The 20,017-nt window shown below is 50.4% G+C and overlaps 1 protein-coding gene across 4 annotated transcripts in view; it reads left to right on the top strand.

Annotated features, from left to right (window-relative positions):
- The first annotated feature begins 2,200 nt into the window (after positions 1-2,200).
- Positions 2,201-20,017, top strand: part of Dennd3 (DENN domain containing 3) — a 52,148-nt gene continuing 34,331 nt past the window's right edge. The window contains exons 1-6 of one of the 4 annotated variants that reach the window (XR_009593688.1): positions 2,201-2,586; positions 9,122-9,398; positions 10,231-10,346; positions 10,814-11,067; positions 14,150-14,261; positions 19,884-20,003. Coding sequence is in view for 3 of the 4 variants with exons in the window: in XM_060389292.1 (XP_060245275.1) it covers positions 2,434-2,586; positions 9,122-9,398; positions 10,231-10,346; positions 10,814-11,067; positions 14,150-14,261; positions 19,884-20,003 (1,032 nt within the window). In the remaining variant the exon portion in view is untranslated. The remainder of the gene's footprint in view (positions 2,587-9,121; positions 9,399-10,230; positions 10,347-10,813; positions 11,068-14,149; positions 14,262-19,883; positions 20,004-20,017) is intronic. The other 3 variants (XM_060389292.1, XM_060389291.1, XM_021628966.2) reach the window with 3 other exon arrangements.

Below are 20,017 nucleotides of genomic sequence, written 5' to 3'. Positions count from 1 at the left end.
TAATTGGATAATAAGTTTCTTTCTTTGTCTTCTTGAGGTAAGCTCTCAGTATGTAGCCTTGGCTGGCCTGGAACTCACTACTTAGACCAGAATGACCTCAACTTCAGAAAACTGCCTGCCTCTGCCTCCTTGAGTGCTGGATTAAAGGTGTGCACATTCATATCTGGCTGTGATTGGAGTTTTTTTTTTTTTTTTTTTTTTGCTTTTTGTTTTTACACAGGGTTTCTGTGTAGCTTTTGCTGTCCTGGAACTCAATCTGTAAACCAGGCAAGCCTCAAACTCAAGAGATTCACCTGCTTCTCTGCCTCTCAAATGCTGGCTTTAAAGATGTATGTCATCACAGCCTGGCTGTGAATGAAGTTTCTTAACGTCATTTCTAGGCTATTTTCAGACCTGTTTCTATATAGTATGCCACCATAACTTGTGTGTCCTGAATTACCTGGGGATGGAAGGGGACTCTTGTTTTGTGGTGCTGGTACATGCTAAGCAAGGGCTTTACCACAGAGCCACAATTTTTGTTTTGCCACAGCCTTAGCCCCACAGCAAGTTTCTTGTGGGTACTTGGAAAGTACCTGCAGCCTGAGCCATGGGGACTTTTGTTTATTTTTTATTTTTAGTTAGGCAGGATCTTTCTGTGCTGCCTGAAATTCATTTATGATCCTCTGCCCAAATTGTTGTCATTACAGGAGCAGACCACTGGTCCTATGGGGATTTAATTAAAAAAAGCACAGAGCTGGGGCCCCGGGGATTTTGTGGCTGGACTCTCAGATGAGGGAGGCCTACAGGGGGTCTGGCCCTGGGCTTTCCACCCTGTTGTGGAGCTCCCCTCCTCAAATCCTTCCACCCTTTGGAGGAAACAGGGCAGACATCAGGCCTGCTTCTGACCTGAGCATTACAGGGTCTCTGCCAACTGAATCCTGGCCTCCACCCAGCAGGGTTTCCACAAACAGGAAGCAGAGGCTCAAAGATGCTGGGACTGTCCATCACTCACACACACACAGAGAGAGACAGAGACAGAGACAGAGACAGTAGCAGAGTCCAGACTCCAGACAGGACTCTGCAAACTCAAGATTTTGATTCCTTGCTGAGCAGCCCAGGACTGATGGATATCTGTGGGGGCTGCACCCTCTCAGGCTTATGCTTCGTGGAGGTCATCTGACATGAGAAGCTGGTACAAAGAGTCAGATTAAGCAGGAGCAAAACCTTAATGTCAGTGACATTAATAGGTCGTTTGGGTTCCTGGATGAGGAATGAGGGCCACAGAGGTCAGGCAGCCTACAGGATGGTTAAACTACTTCTCAACCCTGTTCCCTGCCCCCACCCCCAGCCAGCCTACCCAGGCTTTGCTCCCAAGACTTGTTCAGTTATTGATCCTTCACTCTAGGCTGATGACAGATATTTGACATCACTGGTAATCATTTCTTAAATGTTTTAAAATGTATATTATATGCTACTATAAATATGTAATTATAATATTATATAATATAGGTATAAAATTTCTGGAAAAGTCCCTCGGTCCCCTTTCCCCTTAGATTTAAATATGCCCAGGGCAAGGCCCATACTGGACCATAACCCTTTCCAAAGCCAAGGCACCATGCTGCCCAGGAAGGCAGGCTAGGCTTTGCTCTGAATCTAGTTTAAGGCTGGAGGAGGCTCAGGAGACCTCTGGAGAGGTCAGACCTAGGTTAGACTTAAGAGAGCCTACAGGCCCCTGACCCTGCTCCCTCCGGCATCTTCCGCCTTGCCTCATTTCCTGCTCAATTTAAACCAGGCTCCTGCGTGCAGCTTTTGATCAGGAGCAGATCTTTACACTCCCTTCCCGACGGTTCTTCCAGGTGTCCACAGGGTCCTATCCGTGTCCTGGCACAGAAGAGCTTCCTGGAGGTGGCGGGAGGCCAGGCCTTTGTCCCTTACTCTTTGCAGGGTGGGTCTGAACGGCTGGAGAAGGGCCTCCGGGGCTGGATGACGTGGCTGGGCACCTGAGGATGTCGCCCATTCCTTCCTGTATTCCAGGGGACAGAAGGAGGGACCAAGTCCACAGAGGGGCACGCGCACGCGCCGGACCCGCCGTCCGGCTAGGAACTGACTGCACTCGTAGGGAGGCAGAGTGGGTCCCGCCCCCCGAAGAGGCCCCACCCAGGCAGGTTTGGCTTCCAGAGAAGTCCGCCCCCTGCCAAATCACAGACAAGGCTCGTTCATGCACTACGGGCGCCGCCCCCTAAGCACCACCCACACCGGAGCCCACCGATCACGCCCCTCCTCCCCGTGGACAAGCTTCGGTCCCTCCTGGCCCCGCCCACTCCGCGGCTCGCTGGCAACCAGCCCAGGGGAGGCGCGGAGGCTTGGGCGGGCTTCGGCGAGACCCGGCTTCAGAGGCGCTCGATTGGGGTCTGGGTTGTGGGCGCGGGCGCCATCAGAGTCAGGTTCGGGGCCATGCAGCCGAGGGCTCCGAGCGCAGTGTGCCAGGCGGGTGGCGGGGAGGTCATGGCGGAGCCCGCGGCGAGACACCTGTCGCTGCCCTCCGGGGTGCTGGAGTTGTGCGCGCTCCTAGGCGCCTCTCAGGACAGCCTACGCGGCTTGGAGCAGGTAAGGAGCCGGAGGGGAAACTGAGGCGGGGTGGGGGACGGAGCGGCGCCGGAGTGGAGCTGGCTTCCGTGGCTGCGCACCCCTGCGGTGCCAAAGCCTCAGGGTCAGCTCCCAGCTGTGAGGGATGAGCGCAAGTTCAGGCCTGGGGAGACAGGCGTCTGGCCGGTCCCTCCCTCCGCGCCCACCCTCCTCTCTTCGGGCGGGACCAGCTGGACTTTTAACTAGTGCTTGTTGTGGTGAAGATGTGCTTTGGTGCGTTGAAGCGTTCCTCAGGATGCCACCATCTGGGGCGAGCTGCTGGCCCAGCGGGGACCCGTGCAGTTCATGGTCGGCTAGACCAGATCCTCTCCGAGAAGTGGCTAAGTAGTTCCCTTGGCTGCACAGAGCTTCACTGCCTACCAAGCAATGGGTCTGGTACTCCGCACAGACTAGGGAGGTTTCAGGTGTTAGAAACAACCACCAGCTTTGAATATTCCACTTTTAGTCGGGCTTGCTGCGTAGCCGTTTGCTTCCTGTGCAGTCCCTCCTCCCTGCAGCCCACAATGGGTTCATCTCCCTGTCTCTGGAAAGACAGCGCCTTCTGAACATCTCACTCTCCTTATTTCTGTGCTGTATTTTCTCTTTCTTAGTTCTGGAACCCAGGTTGTTTCCTCCCTGTCCGTCGGTGCCTCTCTTTCTCTTTTGACTGGGAACTGTCTTTTTCTCCAGAGATTTTCCCTAGCGTCCCGTTAAGTGTCTGCATAGATCATCTGAGTGTTTACACATGACGACACGGAAAAGCATGAAGGCATGCCTATTGGTTGATGATTATCCAGGGACAATTAATAACGGAGGCCAAACGGTGACAGAGAAGTTAACCGTTAGTAAAAGTAACCAAAGTGAGTGTTAAAGCCTAGATAGTTTTTTTCCCCATGGACCAGCGTGACCAGTAATTGGCATGAGTCCCCAAGGAAATGATTTGGAGTGTTCCATAGTTCTCACCAAACCTTCTAATGCCAGTGTGTCCTCTGTACAGCGCCATTGTCTTTGTACCTCTGATTTGCCAAACAGCACTGCCTTCCTTTTCTTAGAATCGGAAATGACCTGGTTTCACTTGTGGTCTTCTGGGCATCCATGCCTTTGTTTCCTGGGTCTTGTAGTGTGCTTCTTGCCTGTTCCGTGTGAGGCATGCCTCTGAGAACTGGCCGAGTCAACTGGGATATTCGTGGTGGTACTTTCCTGAATTAGGCAGGCGCTGGCATCCCCCAGGTTATGAGGGAGGGGGAAGTTTCATTTTAGTTTACCTCATTCTGTACTCTTACTTCTGCTAGGAATTTCAAAGAGAGGAAGAAAAAAAACATAAAAGTCCAGGATTGGGGGGGAGGGGCGGGGAGAAGGAGAGTTAAGAGGTGGACTAAACTTTGGGATAATTTCACTTTATGTCAACACTAGTGTTACAGTTAGCATAGACATACAGACATAGATTTGTTTAATTTAAATTTTGCAGCAATTCTCTTTTGAATGTCCAAGGTTTTAAAATAATTTTTTTTTAATTTAACTTTTTAAAAACTGGCATTTAACCGGGTGTGGTGGCTTGTTCCTAGAACCCCAACCTTTGGAGGAGTGAGGTAGGAGGATTGCTGTGAGTCTGAATGCAGCCTGGGTGACAGAGTGAGTCCTAGACAGGCTAGCCTGGCCTACAGAGTGAGGCCTGTCTTCAGAAGCAAAACCAACCAACCAAACAAAAAGCCCTTTGGGGCATGGTGCCTATGAGCCTAGTGCTTGAAAAGCTGAAGCAGGAAGATCAGGACAGAGCTCGGGCTGGCCTTGGCGGCACAGTGAGTTCAGAAGCCAGCCTGGGCCATGTGAGAGCCTGCTTCAAAAAACAGTTACCATTTATCCGTGGTCCAAGTATTCCTATCTGTGGACACATAAACACAGAAGTCTGGAAGCCTGAGACAGCTCCAGTTTAAGGTCAAGAGGCGTAGTGCCCTGTTTATTTCTGAGATGGGGTTGGGGACTAGTCATTTGTTGGAGTTTTTTGTCAGGTGTCACGGAGCTGAGCAGACCACTGTGAGTCAGTGTGGCTGGTTCTGGTTTCCCCTCACCCCTTGGCTGAGGATGGATCCCTTTTTTTTTTGGTTGCTGGGTTGTGAGGGGATCCACTGCGAAGTCGTCCAGTGGCGGGTGATGTGCTTCTGCACCATGCCGGTGAAGTGGCCTTCTGTTCTGTGGGCAGCAGCACCAACAGAACTTCTTGGATGATGAGCGTGCTCTCCGTCTGTAGAGTCCAATACAGTGCTCACTAGCCATACGTGGCCACGGAATCCTGGAGGCATTGCTACTGTGCTGGGGGACACCGGAGTTTACATTTAATTCTTCATTTTAATTTTTAAGGAACTTTTTTTTTTTTTTTTGCAAGGTGGTGGTGGCACATGCTGTAAAAGTAACTTTTATTTCCTCCGATGAATTGAGAGAGATGAGAGCCGTACCCAAGCTGTGTGAATGCATGGCTTGGGCTCAGACATGTTTTGCTGGATTAAAATTTCTCTACAGCATGCTTCCCATCCCAGCAATTGTGGGCAGGGGCAGGTGGATCTCTGCGTTTGAGGCCAGCCTGGTTTATAGAGTGAGTTCCAGGACAGCAAGGGCTACACAGAGAAACCCTGACTCAAAAAACCAAACCAAACCAAAAAAAAAAAAAAAAAATTTAAAAACCTCATACTTAAGTTTTTCCTTTATTTTATGTATATGTGTATTTTTGTCTCTCTCTCTCTCTATATATATGCATGCATGCCTGTGTGTGTGTGTGTGTGTGTGTGTGTGTGTGTGTGTATGTGCATCGTAGGCATACAGTGCCTGCAGAGGGCAGAAGAGAACATTGGATTCCCCTGGGACTGGAGTTCCAGCTGGTTGTGAGCTACCACGTGGGTCATGGGATTTGAACCTGGGTGTTCTGGAAGAGCAGCCAGCGCTCTTAATTGTCGAGCCATCTTGAAGGCTCAGTTTTAATTCATTTAGGTTTCAGTGGCTTCCTGCTGTGACTGTTGGGTAGCACAGCTCCAGCACATTAAAAACATTTGTGAATGTATTTGATTTCTCTCGTGATAGGCAGTCCTCCAGGGAGGAGCAATGCTGCTGTGTAACAGGACTTAGAAATAAATTAGTGAGTTAGGCTGCGGTTGGTTTCGCTTTTTAATTGGCTTTTTTAAAAAAAATGATGATCATTGGGTAGAGGTTTAATAAACAGGAATGCAGGAAATAACCCTCTGTCTGGCTCAGTGTGGGCTGGCAGAGGTCAGGCTCAGGGTCGGCATAGCCTGTGCCACTGACCTGTCTTCTCAGCCTTGCAGTGAGGACAGCTTCAACACTTGTCACAATATGGTCTACGTTGCCTATTTTTTCTTTTTCTTTTTTCGAAATAGGGTCTCTCTGTGTAGTCCTGGCCGTCCTGGACTTGCTTTGTAGACCAGTCTGGCCTTGAACTCAGAGATCCTCCTGCCTCTACCTTCCTGAGTGCTGGGATCACAGGTGTGCACCACCGCACCCAGCCAAACAGTATATTCTTCATGGATAGGTCTCCCATCCATTTGCAGGAATTTATTCTGAGTGGTGAGCCAAATGTATGCAACTGTTGCAGTGACTCTGTTCATTGCCGTCTCTCCCACAAATAATGAGCTATTTTCAGTGACCTAGATGTCTGTCGGAGGGACTGAGTGGATGCATCATTGGACATTCACTTAGTGACTACTGTATGGCTATGAAGAAAGCTGACTAGCCCCACTGCTGAGTTAAACATCAAGTCATCAGTTCGAATCAGGCAGCTGCATCATGAAAACATGCCCCAAGCTTTTGTATGTGTCAAAAATGCAGAAGGCTTTCTTAGTCTAGTGCTTCCTTCACTGTGTTCATTGCTTTTTTTTTTTTTTTTTTTTTGACTGTCTTGTTAATGTAGTCAGAAAGACAGAAGTGTTTGCCGTGTGAGATGTCTGCTGAAGACAGTAAGCTGGATTTTGAGCTCCTCCTCCTCCTCCTCCTTTTCTTCTTTTGAGACAGGGTCTCACTATCTCTCTATGTAACTCAGGTTGGCCTGGTACTCGTGTAGAACAGCCTGGCATTGAACTCACAGAGATCCACTTGCCTCTTGGATCCTGGAATTAGAGGGATGAGCCACTGTTCTGGCTGCTTTAATATCAACTAGACACGATCTAGAGCAGTGCTTCTCAACCTTCCTGGTGCTGTGACCCTTTAACACAGTTCCTCCTGTTGTGATAACCCCAACCGTACAATTATTTTCATTGCTCCTTCATAATCGTAATTTTGCTGTTATGAATCGTGATGTAAATATTTGTGTTATGTGACCCCTTGTGGAAGGATGCAGGATATGTGTTATGTGACCCCTTGTGGAAGGGTTGTTCCACTCCCCAACAACTTGTCGAGAGCTGCTGGTCTAGAGTCATTGGAGAGATGGGAACCTCAACTGAAAAAAATGCCTCTATAAGATCAGGCTGTAGGCAAGCCTGCAGGGCATTTTTTAAAGTTAGCAATTGATGGGGGAGGGCCCAGCCCATTGTGGGTAGTGCCTTCCTTGGGCTGGTGGTCCTGCGTTCTAAGCCGTGAGGGCAAGCCAGTAAGCAGCATCCCTCCATGGCTTCTACATCAGCTCCTGCCTCCAGGTTCCTGCCCTGCTTGAATTCCTGTCCTGACTTCCTTCAGTGATGAACTGTGATGTGGAAGTGTAATCCATATAAACCCATTCCTCCCTTCGGCATTTTATCACGATAGTACCCCTATGTAAGACAGCCACTGTGCCTGACTAAGCGCATTATTCAATTTTTTTTTCTGATGTGTTTATTTTTTTTTAATGTGTATGGGTGTTTTGCCTGCATGCATGTCTGTATGGCAGATGTGTCAACAGTGCTCAAGGAGGCCTGAAGAGGGTGTCAGACCCCCTGGGACTAGAGTTACAGATGGTTGTTAGTTGCCATGTGGGTGCTGGGAATCAAACACGCGACTTCTGGCAACAGCAGCCGGTGTGCTTAACAGCTGAGCCATCTCTCCAGGCCTTTGAATCCACCGTTTTAAGTGACTGAAGAGAGAATGACACCAGGCATGGGCTTTTGGTGTGATGCCGCGTTGTGTGATCCAGACTGACTTAGGGTGCAGGGATTCCCAGAAGTGTAAACCCAGGGACAGCATCGCCAGACAGCCATTTGTGCTACACGAGGGCAGAGGGAACTGCAGGGTATGCCCTGACTTGCCCTTTAAACCTAGATGATGGCGTGGCACTGGTGGGGCAGAGAGACCCGAAGCACTGGGAAGTCGAGGTCCGAGAGAAGGTGGGAGGTGGTGAGCCTGGAGCGGAGGTCTGGCAGCAGACCCTGTGGGCGCTCTGGTGGCACGGGTCTGCAGCAGCCCAGCGTCTGGTTCCTGCCCTGTAAATGAGTGTGAGGGCTGAAGGTCTTTCTGGTGAGGGAGGTGGAGTGGGCAGGGAGTTGGAGAGTTTTGAGGCCATTGAAGAGCTGCAAAGTCAGTTGCCGGTGACCAGGGGTGGAGTTTGTACATGGTGAGGGGAGGATGCAAGGTCCACGGGCTTGGAGTCCTACATCCCAACAACCCAGACTATTTCATCCTCACTGAAGAAATCGTAGGTGGGGGCTCTCGGTTCCCGAGGCCCTCCTCTGCTCCTCTCTGTGTGTTTTTGCTGTGTGTTTTCTCCACCCCAAATAAAAGCCTTTCTTTACCAGCTCAGAGAAAAGAAAAGAAGAATTGTAGATGGAAGACGGGGGATTTTAGAAACTAGCAGTGTGGCCTTGCACTTGAAGGGGATCCCTGATCTTAAGGGGATGTGCAGGAAGGCGGCTGGGGTATATGAACTGGAGCGAGAGGCTGGGAGCTGTCTGCCTTTGCCGGAGCTGTGACTTCACATGAGGATGGCCTCAGGAGCCTGGAGTCTGCCGCACTTATCTGGGAGAGGAAAATGCAAATGTGTTTTGTTTGCAGCGGCTCAGGGCAGAGCCAGCCTTTGGATTCTTATCTGTATATCACAGAACCAGGCTCTACACTGTGGTGGGTTGTGCCAACAGGACGAGCTGCCTCTGAATTCCCGGCCTCTGGGGCACATCCATGTAAGGCCTGGAAAATTCCGGAAAGAATCATCTGCTGACCTGAGCCTCAAGGGACAGAGTTCCTTTTCTGGAGCCCGAGGGCATGGAGGGGAAGCAGAGATGTACACAGGATGCCCACCTGGAAGGGGGGTGGTGGTCACGAATGAGGGTGGGCACATGCAGTAACTTTTCTTTTTGCATTTTAGCTGTGTTAATGTGTGTGTGTGTGTGTGTGTGTGTGTGTGTGTGTGTAGGTCATAAGTCGCTTATTCCGGCTAGCCAGCTTGCCCTAGGGATGCCCTCCCTGTCCATGCCTCTTGAGGGCTTACATGTGGGACATCTTTTAGGCAGGTGCTGGGAATCTGAGCTCTCGTTCCCATACTGGCACCACAGGTGCTTTACCCTCTACGCCGTCTCCCCAGCAACACACTTGTTCTTCTCTTTTTTAGATTGTCCAGAAACGAGGAGTGAATAGCAACTCTTCCCTTGTCCCCGAAGTTCTGTCGGTTTTCGTACCTCCTTTCACCACAAAAGAGGACGGCCAGGTGACTGGGGCCAGCTGTACCCTCAGCAAAGCCAGGAGGCGTTCCTTCCGGAAGAAGCGCGAGAAGCCCAGGATGGAAGCCTGGAGGAGCCACCCTGGAGACTCAAAGGGGCCTGATTCTGAGGATGTCACCATCCCAGGTGGCGTGGACCTCCTCGCCCTGCCCCAGCTGTGTTTCCCAGGTATGCCGTCTGCGGTAGCAACCTGTGGTGGCCAGGTGCCGCCTCCTCACCGAGTCCTCTGCTCCAGAGGAGTCCACACTGGGGACAGCAGGACCTTGACTTTCTCTAGGGTTGGGTGATGGGACTGAAGTTTGTTTATTTGTTTGTTTTTCTCCTAGTTAGTGTGTTCTAAGGCAGGATCTTGCTCCAAAGTCCAGATTGGCTAAAACCCTCACTCCTCTAGCTTCGGCCTCCCTATTTTGGGATCACAGACACACACAGGGCTACCTGGAAGTCAGTCTTCTTATCTGGGGAAGTTGAAACTAGAGAGGCCCAGAGGGCACCTACAACTCCCTCTCCGTCCCCTGCTTCCTGTTTATTAAAATGAGAGGAACAGGTTGCCGTTCATCTCTGAGCTCGCTCACCAGTGCCGGATGAGAGCCCTTGTGTGTCTGGGCTTCATGCCTCTGTTGGCCTTAAGACACATTAAGTGGCTGTTGTGGCACCCTCAGCACAAAGGCTGGCTCAGGTTCTGTCTCTGGTTCCCCCTCAAGCCTGTGGTGCTTCCTGGCCGCAGGAATCATAACTGAGAAACAGGTGCGGGTTGGTCCGCCGTGCCCAGAAGCCTGCTGTTCATACTGCCATACCATGTGTGTCGTGGTGGGGGTGGGGGTGGTGGGGATGGTGAAGAAGGGCAGGTTGGGGACGTTTGGGAGCTGGCCAGAACAGTCCCAAGAGCATCCGAGCTCCTGGTGGTTGCTAGGACATCAGCTCATGGGTTCCCTAGGCCTTCGATGCGTGCGACAGCCCCCTGAACTGGCTCTCCCCCCTTTCCTTTCCGCTCTTCCTGTAGGGGGTGTGTGTGTGGCTTCTGAACCAAAAGAGGATTACGTCCATTTCCTGGTGCTCACGGACGTCTGCGGGAACAGAACCTATGGCGTGGTTGCCCAGTACTACCGACCCCTGCATGTAGGTGCATCTGTTGCTGTCCTCTGATTTGGGGGTTCGCATTTTTCTTGTCTGTTGTCAGCACACCTGATGCTTTTTCAGCCATTCAGTTATGCGTGACCCCGAGGCATTGCGTTCCCAGCGCGTGCCACCTCCAGAACATTTTCATCTCCCATCTCATACCCGCCCAGCTCTGGCCCCCGGTTCCGCCCCCTAGCCCCAGGGACTACTCGGTTGCTTCTGTCCCGTCTCTGGATGTGTCCTCATCACACTCCAGGTTGTAGATCTGCCTGGTGCTGGTCCTTTTGGACATGCTCATGGCACCTGGAAGTCAACCAGAATGGAGTCTGTTGCTGAGAGCTGTGTTGTGTGTGCCTTTGTGTTCTAGTAGTATGTCCCTGTTCATCCCGAGGCTGGAGGCCTCAGGCTGAGACTGCCTGGTCTTTGTTCCTAAAAGCCCAGTGCCTCACGGCATGACCTTTTTGCAGGACCCATCTACATGGGTTGGAAGGGCAGAGCTGGTGGAGACCCTTCCTTACATGTTTCTCGTAAGAGGTGCCTGTACCGTCAGCACAGGAGGTGACGAGTCCCTGTCGCTCTTTGTCCAGGATGAATATTGTTTCTACAATGGCAAGACCCACTGGGAGCCCACTGTGAGCTCAGCCGGACGCTTTGTGCCCTTTGCAGTGTGTGTGGTGTCCCGGTTCCCATACTACAACTCCCTCAAGGACTGCCTCTCCTGGTAAGTCGGGGCCAGTGTTGTTATTAAGAGCTAGGTTGGGTGGACCATGGTCAGATGGGCTGGGAGCACCGTGGGAAGCCTGAGTTTCCAGCGTACAATGTGCAGTCAGGATGGTAGGAGGAAGGCAGCACTAAGGGCTTCAGTTTATTATTATTATTATTATTATTATTTAAAGAGCATAGCTGGGGCCAGGCCATGGTGTCACATGCCTTTAATCCCAACACTAGAGAGGCAGAGGCAGGTGGATCTCTGTGAGTTCGAGGCCAGCATAGGCTACAGACAGGGCTACACAGAGAAATCTTGTCTTGAAAAGCCAAAAGAATAAAAAAAGAGCATAGCTAGCTAGGTATGCAGTACATGCGTTTAATCACACACAGCACTTGGGAGGCTGAGGCAGGAGGGTTGCCTTGAGTTTGAGGTTAACCTGCTCTACATAGTAAGTTCCAGGCCAGCCTGTGCTACAGAGTGGGACTCTGTCTAAAAAACAATAACAACAAAATAATAAATAAATAAAATAAAAATAAAAAAGAGATGTATATGAAGAAAACTCTAGGCTTCATGACCTGAGAGAGTTGGCCATTTGCTGGATGACTTAGTGACTTAGTGACATCCACAAATATGTCAAATTCAGGCAGCATTGACAACCCTTTCTGCTGCTGAATTGAAATTCTGAGGAGATATGGTATGTCTGAAAGACCAGAAAGGTGTTCGCTGGGACTCAGTGGGCTCCCATAATCAGAGGCTGTGATTGTGACGTAGTTATTAGCCAGGGTTAAAGTCCTATGCTTTGGTGTTTCAGAAACCATAGTTCAAGAGTTAGGGATGGGGCTGGAGAAATGGCTCAGTGGTTAAGAGTACTGAGTGTTCTTCCAGAGGACCAGGGTTCAATTCCCATCACCAACATGGCAGCTCACAACTGTCTATAACTCCAAGATCTGATACTCTCACACAGACATGCAGGCAAAACCACCAATGCACATAAAATTAAAAAAAAAAAAAAAAGAGTTAGGAATGTAGTTCAGCTGGTAGGTTGTTTGCCTAGCGTGCTCAAAGTCCTGGGTTGCATCTGTGTAAACCTGACCTATTGAGCATGACTGCAATCCCACCATTGGAGAGGCAGAGGCAGGGATGTCAAATGCAGTTCTTAGCTATGTAGGGAGTTTGAGAGTAGACTGGGCCACACTTTTAAAAAGTCATGGTCCTGGGATTGGCACCTCTACTTTAACTAAAGGCAGAAGATGGCACGCAGCAAGAGTCCCCCTTCTTGAGACAGAAAAGCAGTCCTCAGGATCACTGAATTGCTGAGTGGCGCTTGGTGTCTTTTAAGGGACACTTAGGTCACCCTGTGAGACAAGTACCTGCTAGCGGAGTGGGAGTCTCAGTGCGAGTTCCCAGCATTCATATTTGAATTCCAGCACTTCAGCGGTTCACTCTTCAAACAGAGCTGCCTCTTGGGCATAGCTGATTCAGTCTCGAGTCTGCCCTAGACAGACAGTGTGTTTGTAGAACAGAGAGCTTGGCTGGTCTTAGTGAGGGGGTGAGATGAGGAGATGCATGTTTATGGGAAGGCCTGCCAGCTCTGGGAGTGATGGTGGAGCCTTAGACCGGCCCCTGAGACCTCTTCACTGTGGATGGTCTTCATTCCTTGGAAGTAGAGCTCTGCTGCCTCCCATGCTTTCTCTAGAGAGCAGGTGGTGGTTTTTGCCCTCAGCTGTTAGGAGCTCACGGCTGGGGACAGGTGCTCCCTTGGAAGATGGCTTCCGGGGCTGGCTCGCAGTGCCAATTCAGCCGCTGACTGCTCACGTGGTAGCAGTCCCTCCCGACGGTTACCAGGGCAAACACGAGACACCAGAAGGTCTACTGTCAGGCATTCTGAGTTACCCTGCTTCTGTGGCCACTGCTGCACTCTCAGAAGCGGAAAACAGCTAGAGGGGGGAGCAAATGACAGAGATGCAGAACATAGCCTGTGTGGGGTGTGGTGGCCTACACCTGCCATCCCGGCCCTCTCAGAGGGAGGGTCCGGAGTTAACTAACTGGCAAGTTCGAGGCCAGTATGGGCGCTAGGCGACCCTGCCTCAACCAACCAACCAGAGTGGCATGTCCAAACAGGCTTTGGATGCACCTCAGAAAGAATGTGTCATGTTGGGGACAGTAGATTATAGGCAGTTTTATTTTAAAAATTTACCTCGATGTTATTATGTTTTTACAATAAATGCAAATATGGGATATTGGCTTTTTCTATGTCCTAACCTGAGACCTGTGAGGGGTTATATTTGGTATTTATGTGAAAGAGGAAGTGCCTGACTGTGGTTGTGATAGTGGGCTGTCTTTCCTGGGGGGCTGCCTGACAAGCTGGGGCCCCGTGGGTGCTCTCTTAGCTCTATGCACACCACACGTCACTCAGCCATGACCTCCAGGCTCCTAATAGTTCCTTAGGTAGGGCCACTTTCTCTCCTGGTCAGGTTTCCCTCCTGAGGGTCAGCTTGTCACTGACCCAATCCCCCTCAGTCCCGTCCGCACTTTTGCATGCGGTTATGAAGATCAACTTATTGAGGTGCAACGGAATATTGGGAAAGACTAGCGGTTTCTGTGGAGGGGCCCTGCTTGCATCTCCTGTGACTACTTCCAAGATCTCTTTGCCCTTCAGTCAGTTCTCATGGGACAGGCCCCTACCTCCCATGGTATCTCTTGCCTGTCTTATTTGTTATATTTGTTATTTCTTGATTGACTCTGGTTTTTTTTTTTTTTTTTTTTTTTTTTGAGACAGGGTCACTCTATGTAGCCTAGGTGCTGGGACTGTAGCCATGCATACCACACCTGGCCACCCCTTACCTTTGCAAGTTTTACTTTAAAAGTCTGGATGCACTTTGGAACCTCCGTCAGGCACTTCAAAGCGTCATGTTCCTAACTTTCCCTGAAGTATAGCATGCATGCAGTCATCCACACACCTTCTAGCCATTTTTCTCACAAGCCCCTGTGTGATTAGCACCCAGAAAGACAAAATAGCTGAGGGTGGCAATCGGACTCTTGTTCTACTTTGTGACTTTATTGGTTTGTTTTCTTTCCCCCTTTCAATTTTCAGTTTATTGACTCATCTGAAGCTCTGTAGAGACTTTGAAGTTGACAATCACATAAAAGATTTTGCTGCAAGACTGTCGTTAATTCCTAGTCCACCACCTGGCCCGCTCCACTTGGTAAATGAGACCTGGGACTGTGCTGGGTGTTTCTGTAGTGTGTTGAAGACTGTGGAGTCCAAATGTTTTTAACTCTTTCAAGTTTCAGCCATGTTTAACCTGCTCTCCAGACGCTGGTCTCTTGGAGCTCTCATTGAATGCTTTTACATACATACTCAACATCTGCAGGGCAAAGTTAGATATTTGAACTAGGGTTTGGCCGAGTGGTTTGTGACTGGCAGAGCCAGCCATGTATGACTGGTCCGTTTACTATTAACTCGTGAGATCCTGCGGTCTTGCTCTTCAGAAACTACATAGGCCGACTTTGAGTCTAAGGAAGTCCTTTTAATTTACTTAAGTTTGAAGCTCTCCTTTCTTCTGTTTGTCTTGGATGTTGGGTACCAGGCTTACTTAGGTATTTCCCCAGCTGGGCTCCAGCTCAAGAAACTTCACTAGCTCTTTCAGGGCCCCAGGGTCTCACAGCGAAGCTCTTCTCATGGCTGGAATGAAATGCTGGTAGGAGCACCATGGGGGGTGGGGTGGGGCTCCAGGGACTGTCCTGTCCTGCTGGGAGCTGGGAAGACACAGTGCTGTTCCTGGCAGTAAGAATGTGTGGTAGTGGCTTCTCTCATCTTGGAGGGTCAGGAGGCAGAGGCAAGACAGGAACCAGGTCTGGGCTTTAGTGGCCAGATGCCCACCCAGAGTTCACTTCAGTCATCCAGCCCTCATTTCTTTTTTTTTTTTTTTTTTTGTTTTTGTTTTTCGTCTTTCTGAGGTGGGGTTTTTCTGCAGCCCTGGCTATCCAGGAACTCGCTCTGTGTAGAGCAGGCTGGCCTTGAGACTCAGCCATCTGTCAGCTTCTGCCTCCAGAGTCCTGGGATTGAAGGCTGGTGCTACCATGCCCTGCTCAGCCCTTGTTTTCAGAACCACCAGCTGGGGATGAGGTATACAAAAACAGGAGTCTGTGAGGTGCATGCCACATTCAGTCAGCGACCGAAGTCAAGTTGGAGAAGAGGCAGCCTGCACCTGCCTTTTTGTAGTCCCCTTGATTGAGCAGGTGGGTGAGACTGCTGAGCTGTGTGAACGGGTATTGCTTACCATTTCCTGTCTGATTTAGACACACAGACTATGCGATTCCTCCTTTTAAGACTTTTTTTTTTGTTTGTTTGTTTGAGACAGGGTTTCAGTACGTAACCTTGGCTGGCTGAAATTCACCACGTAGACCTGGTTAGCCTGGAACTCAGAGATCCACTGCCTCCGCCTCCCAAGTGCGTCACCATGCCTGGCCCGACGTGTGTTATATTTTTTGTTTGTATGAGACAGGGTTTCTCTATGTCACAGAGCTGCCACCCTGTGTGTGCGTTTAAATTTGACTCCAAACCCAGCAATCCGAGAGGGGGAGAGCCCTGTCCTATGCCAGCCACCGCTCCCCACCAGGGGCTCCCCAAGGAATGCGGCTGTTGTGCAGGTGAAGGCTACGGATCCTGAATCCAAAGTGTTTGGCCCCAGAAGCCCTTTGAATTTCAGGTTTTTTCACACTTCAGAATATGTGTCTTTACAAGTCTGAATCCCGGCACTCCAGAGACAGGTGGTTCCCTGAATTCAAGGTCAGCCTAGCCTGGTCTATAAAACAAGTTCTAGGACAGCCAGGGTTACACAGAGAAACCCTATCTTGAAAAACCTTAGAGATAGATAGACAGACAGACAGACAGACAGATAGATAGATAGATAGAATGTGCATTTATATATATTAAGGAAGGAACTGAACTCTAAATACAAAATATCCTTCTGTCTCATACCTACTTTACCCTCACAGCCTGAAAGGAATCTTACTCAGCCTTTTAGTTAACATATTTAAAGGTTTATTTTATGTGTGTGGGTGTTTTGTCTGAGTGTATGCGTGCGTACCACAGGTGTGCCCGGTAACGATGGGGACCAGAAGAGGGAGCTGGATCTTCTGGAACTAGAGTTACAGATGGTTGTGAGTGCTGAGAGGACCGGTGTAGCTGCTGAGGCGTCCCCACATTCAGGCTCAGAGGGGCTGCTTTGAACTTGGGCTTATCCCATGCCTTTCAGGTTGTGTTCCACCTGCGGCTTCATGGTGGTGCTCGGAGCGTCTGGGACTTTGGAGCATCAGGGATTTGTTCTTTTTCGGATTTAGGATGCTTGGTGGTGTGGCTGGTATTTTCTTGGTGGGTGCAGGGAGAGTCCACACTGTGTCCTCCGAACCCGTGCGTGCCCACCAGGACTGGTTAGCACAGTGGGCAGAGCGGCCTGGCTGCAGAACTAGATCAGGGCTGAGGAGAGCCGTGTGAGTGACCCCTGGGTCTGCCTTCTCCTCATCGCTCCTTAGCAACCAGTTTCCTCAGGGTGGGGCTTGACACCTCACGCACTCCCATACCCCTACAGCCACCCCCTCCCCCCATGCGCATGCGCTCTCTTGCTCACTGGTCACTCCTGTCTGACTGTTCACCTTTCATGTTTATTTCCTGTTGACTGAGTCACTGCCCTCAGCCACTGCAGGACGCCAGCCCTTCCCCCCACGGGGTTAGGGGGCCACAGCCTGCTGCTTCGTTCTTCACATGTCCCTTGTTCAGTGGCTACAGACAGGAGTAAAGCTCCTAAGTCCCGTTTTCCTGCCTGAAACCCCTGGTGGGTTCCCAGTGTACAGCTTTTAAATATTTACAATTGAATTTCGTGTGTGCGAGTATTTTGCCTGAATATACTCATCTGTACCAGGTGTATGCCCGGTGCCCACAGAGGCCAGAATAAGGAATAGGATCTCCTAGAACAGGAGTTAAAGATGGTTGTGAGCTATGGTGTGGGTGCTGGGAATCAAACCTGGGTCCTTTGAAAGGGCAACAAGTGCCCGTCACCACTGAGCCACCTCTCTAGCGTTCCCATCTTTAACTCTGCCCTGTATCCCTGCTTCGGCTCACAACCTCCTGTCTATTCCTCTCATCCCACCGGTCTCCAGCCTCATGAAGGCCCATGGGTGCTGCCAAAGGATCTTCCTCTGTGTTCTATGGCTATCTCCTGTGCACCTCTCAAAAGGGTCTGAGATTTGGTTCTCCTGGGCATATTCCTCCATCTCTCTTCCACCATGTAGCTGTTCTGCTAGGTTTGTGCACTGCCTTACAGTGCTTGGCGAGTGGTCTACCACTGAGCTATCTGAGACAGGGTGTTACTAAGTTGCCCAGTCTGGCCATGAACTCGCTATGTAGCCCAGGCTGGCCTTGGACTATTACCCACTGCCTCAGTTTCCCAAATAGCTGGGATTGCAGGCCTGAGCTACAAGGCCCAGCTACTGTATTTTAATTCTTTGCTGAGTACTCAGAGACACAGATGCACTAGGCCCATGTTCAACCATGAGCCCCACCCCACCCCACCCACCTGCCTCATTTGGATTGGGTCTCGCTTCTAGAGACATAGCGGCCCTAGCCAGCCCGGAGCCGCCATGTGTTGCTAGGATGGCCTTGGTGTTTTCTTGTTTGCCACGTTTTCATAGGAAAATACACCTGACACAGGGACTTGCATTACTGATGGGAAGTCTGAGCAGCATGCACAGCCTGCTTCTCTGTGTTCTTGTCAGCGATGCTGCCCTCCATCTGATGCCCCTCCCGGTCCTGATCTCCTCTTTGCCTGCATCCAGATCATTCTATTCTCTCTGGGGAGGGGAAGGCACACACTACCGGGGGGAGGGAAGTGTAGACATCCCTGTCTTGCTTCAGGGACCAAATCTTCTTCTGGATTTCTTCCATGACCATTTGGGGTTCTTAGCACGCTTAGGCACGCTGTGAATGCGGGGTTGAAACGGAAGCGTTATTTCAAAATAGTGGAGTAATAGGTCGTACTCAAGTTGTTCTGAGTCACAAGTTTGAGAAAGGCTGTGAGTATTCAGTGAGAAATACTGAGGATATGCACTTTCAGTAACTAATGCAAACACGCGACGCCCAGGAATTCTCCCAACATGCCCACTTTAGAATTTGTGCACCTGGGGCCAAGATGAAGCTTCGTCCTTCAGTGAAGAGCATGCTGACTAGTTAATAGACGAAGAGAGTTAGGTGTAGGAAGATGAGGAGTTCAAGGTCATTCTTTGCTAGATTGTGAGTTCAAGGCTAGCCCGGAGAACATGAAGCCCTATTTAAAAGACAAAAGGTCATTTGGGCTGGGGCTGGGGTTCATAGAGAGCAGTTGCCTAGCATGTGCCAGGCTTGGGCGCAGTTCCCAGCAGAAGTCACTGCGTGACTGTCCTCTAGGGCAGGCCTTGCCTTAGGCTACCCTTCCTCAGCGCTTTCTGTTTTATGCAGGGAGCATGTATGTTATGTCTGTGTGTGCTCAGGTGCACGGTGTGGGTATGTGTGCACGTGTGTGTTCATGCCTGTGAAGGTCAGAGGGCAGCCTCAGGTGCCATTTCTCAGGGCTCACCAACTTTTTTTTTTAATGAGGTAGGGTCTATCACTGAGACCTGGGGTTTCTGGGTAAGCCAGACTGGTTTGCAAACAATCTCCAGGGATCCTCCTGTCTCTTCCTCCCTAGCACTGGGAGGAAGATGATGCTGGTGATGGTAATTTTCTTTTCTTTTCTTTTTTTTTTAAACATTTATTTATTATGTAGATGAGTGCTCTATACAAAAGTACACCTGCACGCCAGAAGAGGGCATCCAATTCCGGTATAGATGGTTGTGAGCCACCATGTGGTTGCTGGGAATTAAACTCAGGACCTCTGGAAGAGGAGACAGTGCTCTTAACTGCTGAGCCATCTCTCCAGCCCGGTAATTTTCTTTTTTAAGCCGGGCTCGGTGGTATATGCCTATAATATCAGCACTATAGAAGTCAGAAGAGGCAGATCTCTGTGAGTTCGAGGCCAGCCTGGTCTACAAAGTGAATTTAGGACAGCTAAGAGAAACCTTGTCTCGAAAGAATTTTTTTCTTTACAATTTTTTTTTTTAATGTGTAGAGTGCTTTGCTTCCATGTATATGGGTGAACCATGTGTGTGCCTGGTGTTCATGGAGTTTAGAAGAGGGCATTGGGTCTCCTGGAACTGGAGTCGCAGATGGTTTTGAGCTACCAGGTGGGCTCTGAGAACAAAACCCAGGTCCTCTGTAAGGGCAGCAAGTGTTCTTAGCCACTGAGGTATCTTTCTAGCCATGATCTCTCTCTCTCTACCTCCCCTCCTCCCTTTTTCCCTTCCTCCTTCTTCCCCTCCTCCCTTTTTCCCTTCTTCCTTCTTCCCCTCCTCCCTTTTCCCCTTCCTCCCTTCTTCCCCTCCCTTCCTCCCTCCCTCCCTCCCTTCCTTCCTTCTTTCCTTTTCCAGATAGTGTTTCACTGTGTAGCTCAGGGTGGCTTGAAACTCACAGAAATCTACCTGCCTCTTCCTTCTGAGGGCTGGGATCAAAGGCATGGACCACCATGCCCAGCCTTCCACTGGGATTGTAACCACAAACCGTCACAGTTGGGTTCGGTGTGAGCGCTAGGGAGCTAACTCAGGTCTTCATGTTTGCATGGCTAGTGTTCTGCCCACTGAGCCATCCTCTAGCCCCCACGACAGTTTCTCATGAATGCCCGAATGGCTAGTGGGGAGTGTTTTGGCCTCGGTTGTAGACAGCTCTCTGAATTAACAGTGGCTCTTGGCCCTCACAGATATTTAACATGAAGCCGCTGCAGGTTGTGTTCCCCTCTCGAGCGGACCCCGAGAGCCCCGTCATCGACTTGGACCTTCACCTGCCGCTGCTGTGCTTCCGGCCTGAGAAGGTGTTGCAGGTCTGTGGGCGCCG

The sequence above is a fragment of the Meriones unguiculatus genome, chromosome 8, assembly GCF_030254825.1.
Source record: "Meriones unguiculatus strain TT.TT164.6M chromosome 8, Bangor_MerUng_6.1, whole genome shotgun sequence".
Lineage (NCBI taxonomy): Eukaryota > Metazoa > Chordata > Mammalia > Rodentia > Muridae > Meriones > Meriones unguiculatus.
This window is presented reverse-complemented; position numbering and strand designations above follow the sequence as displayed.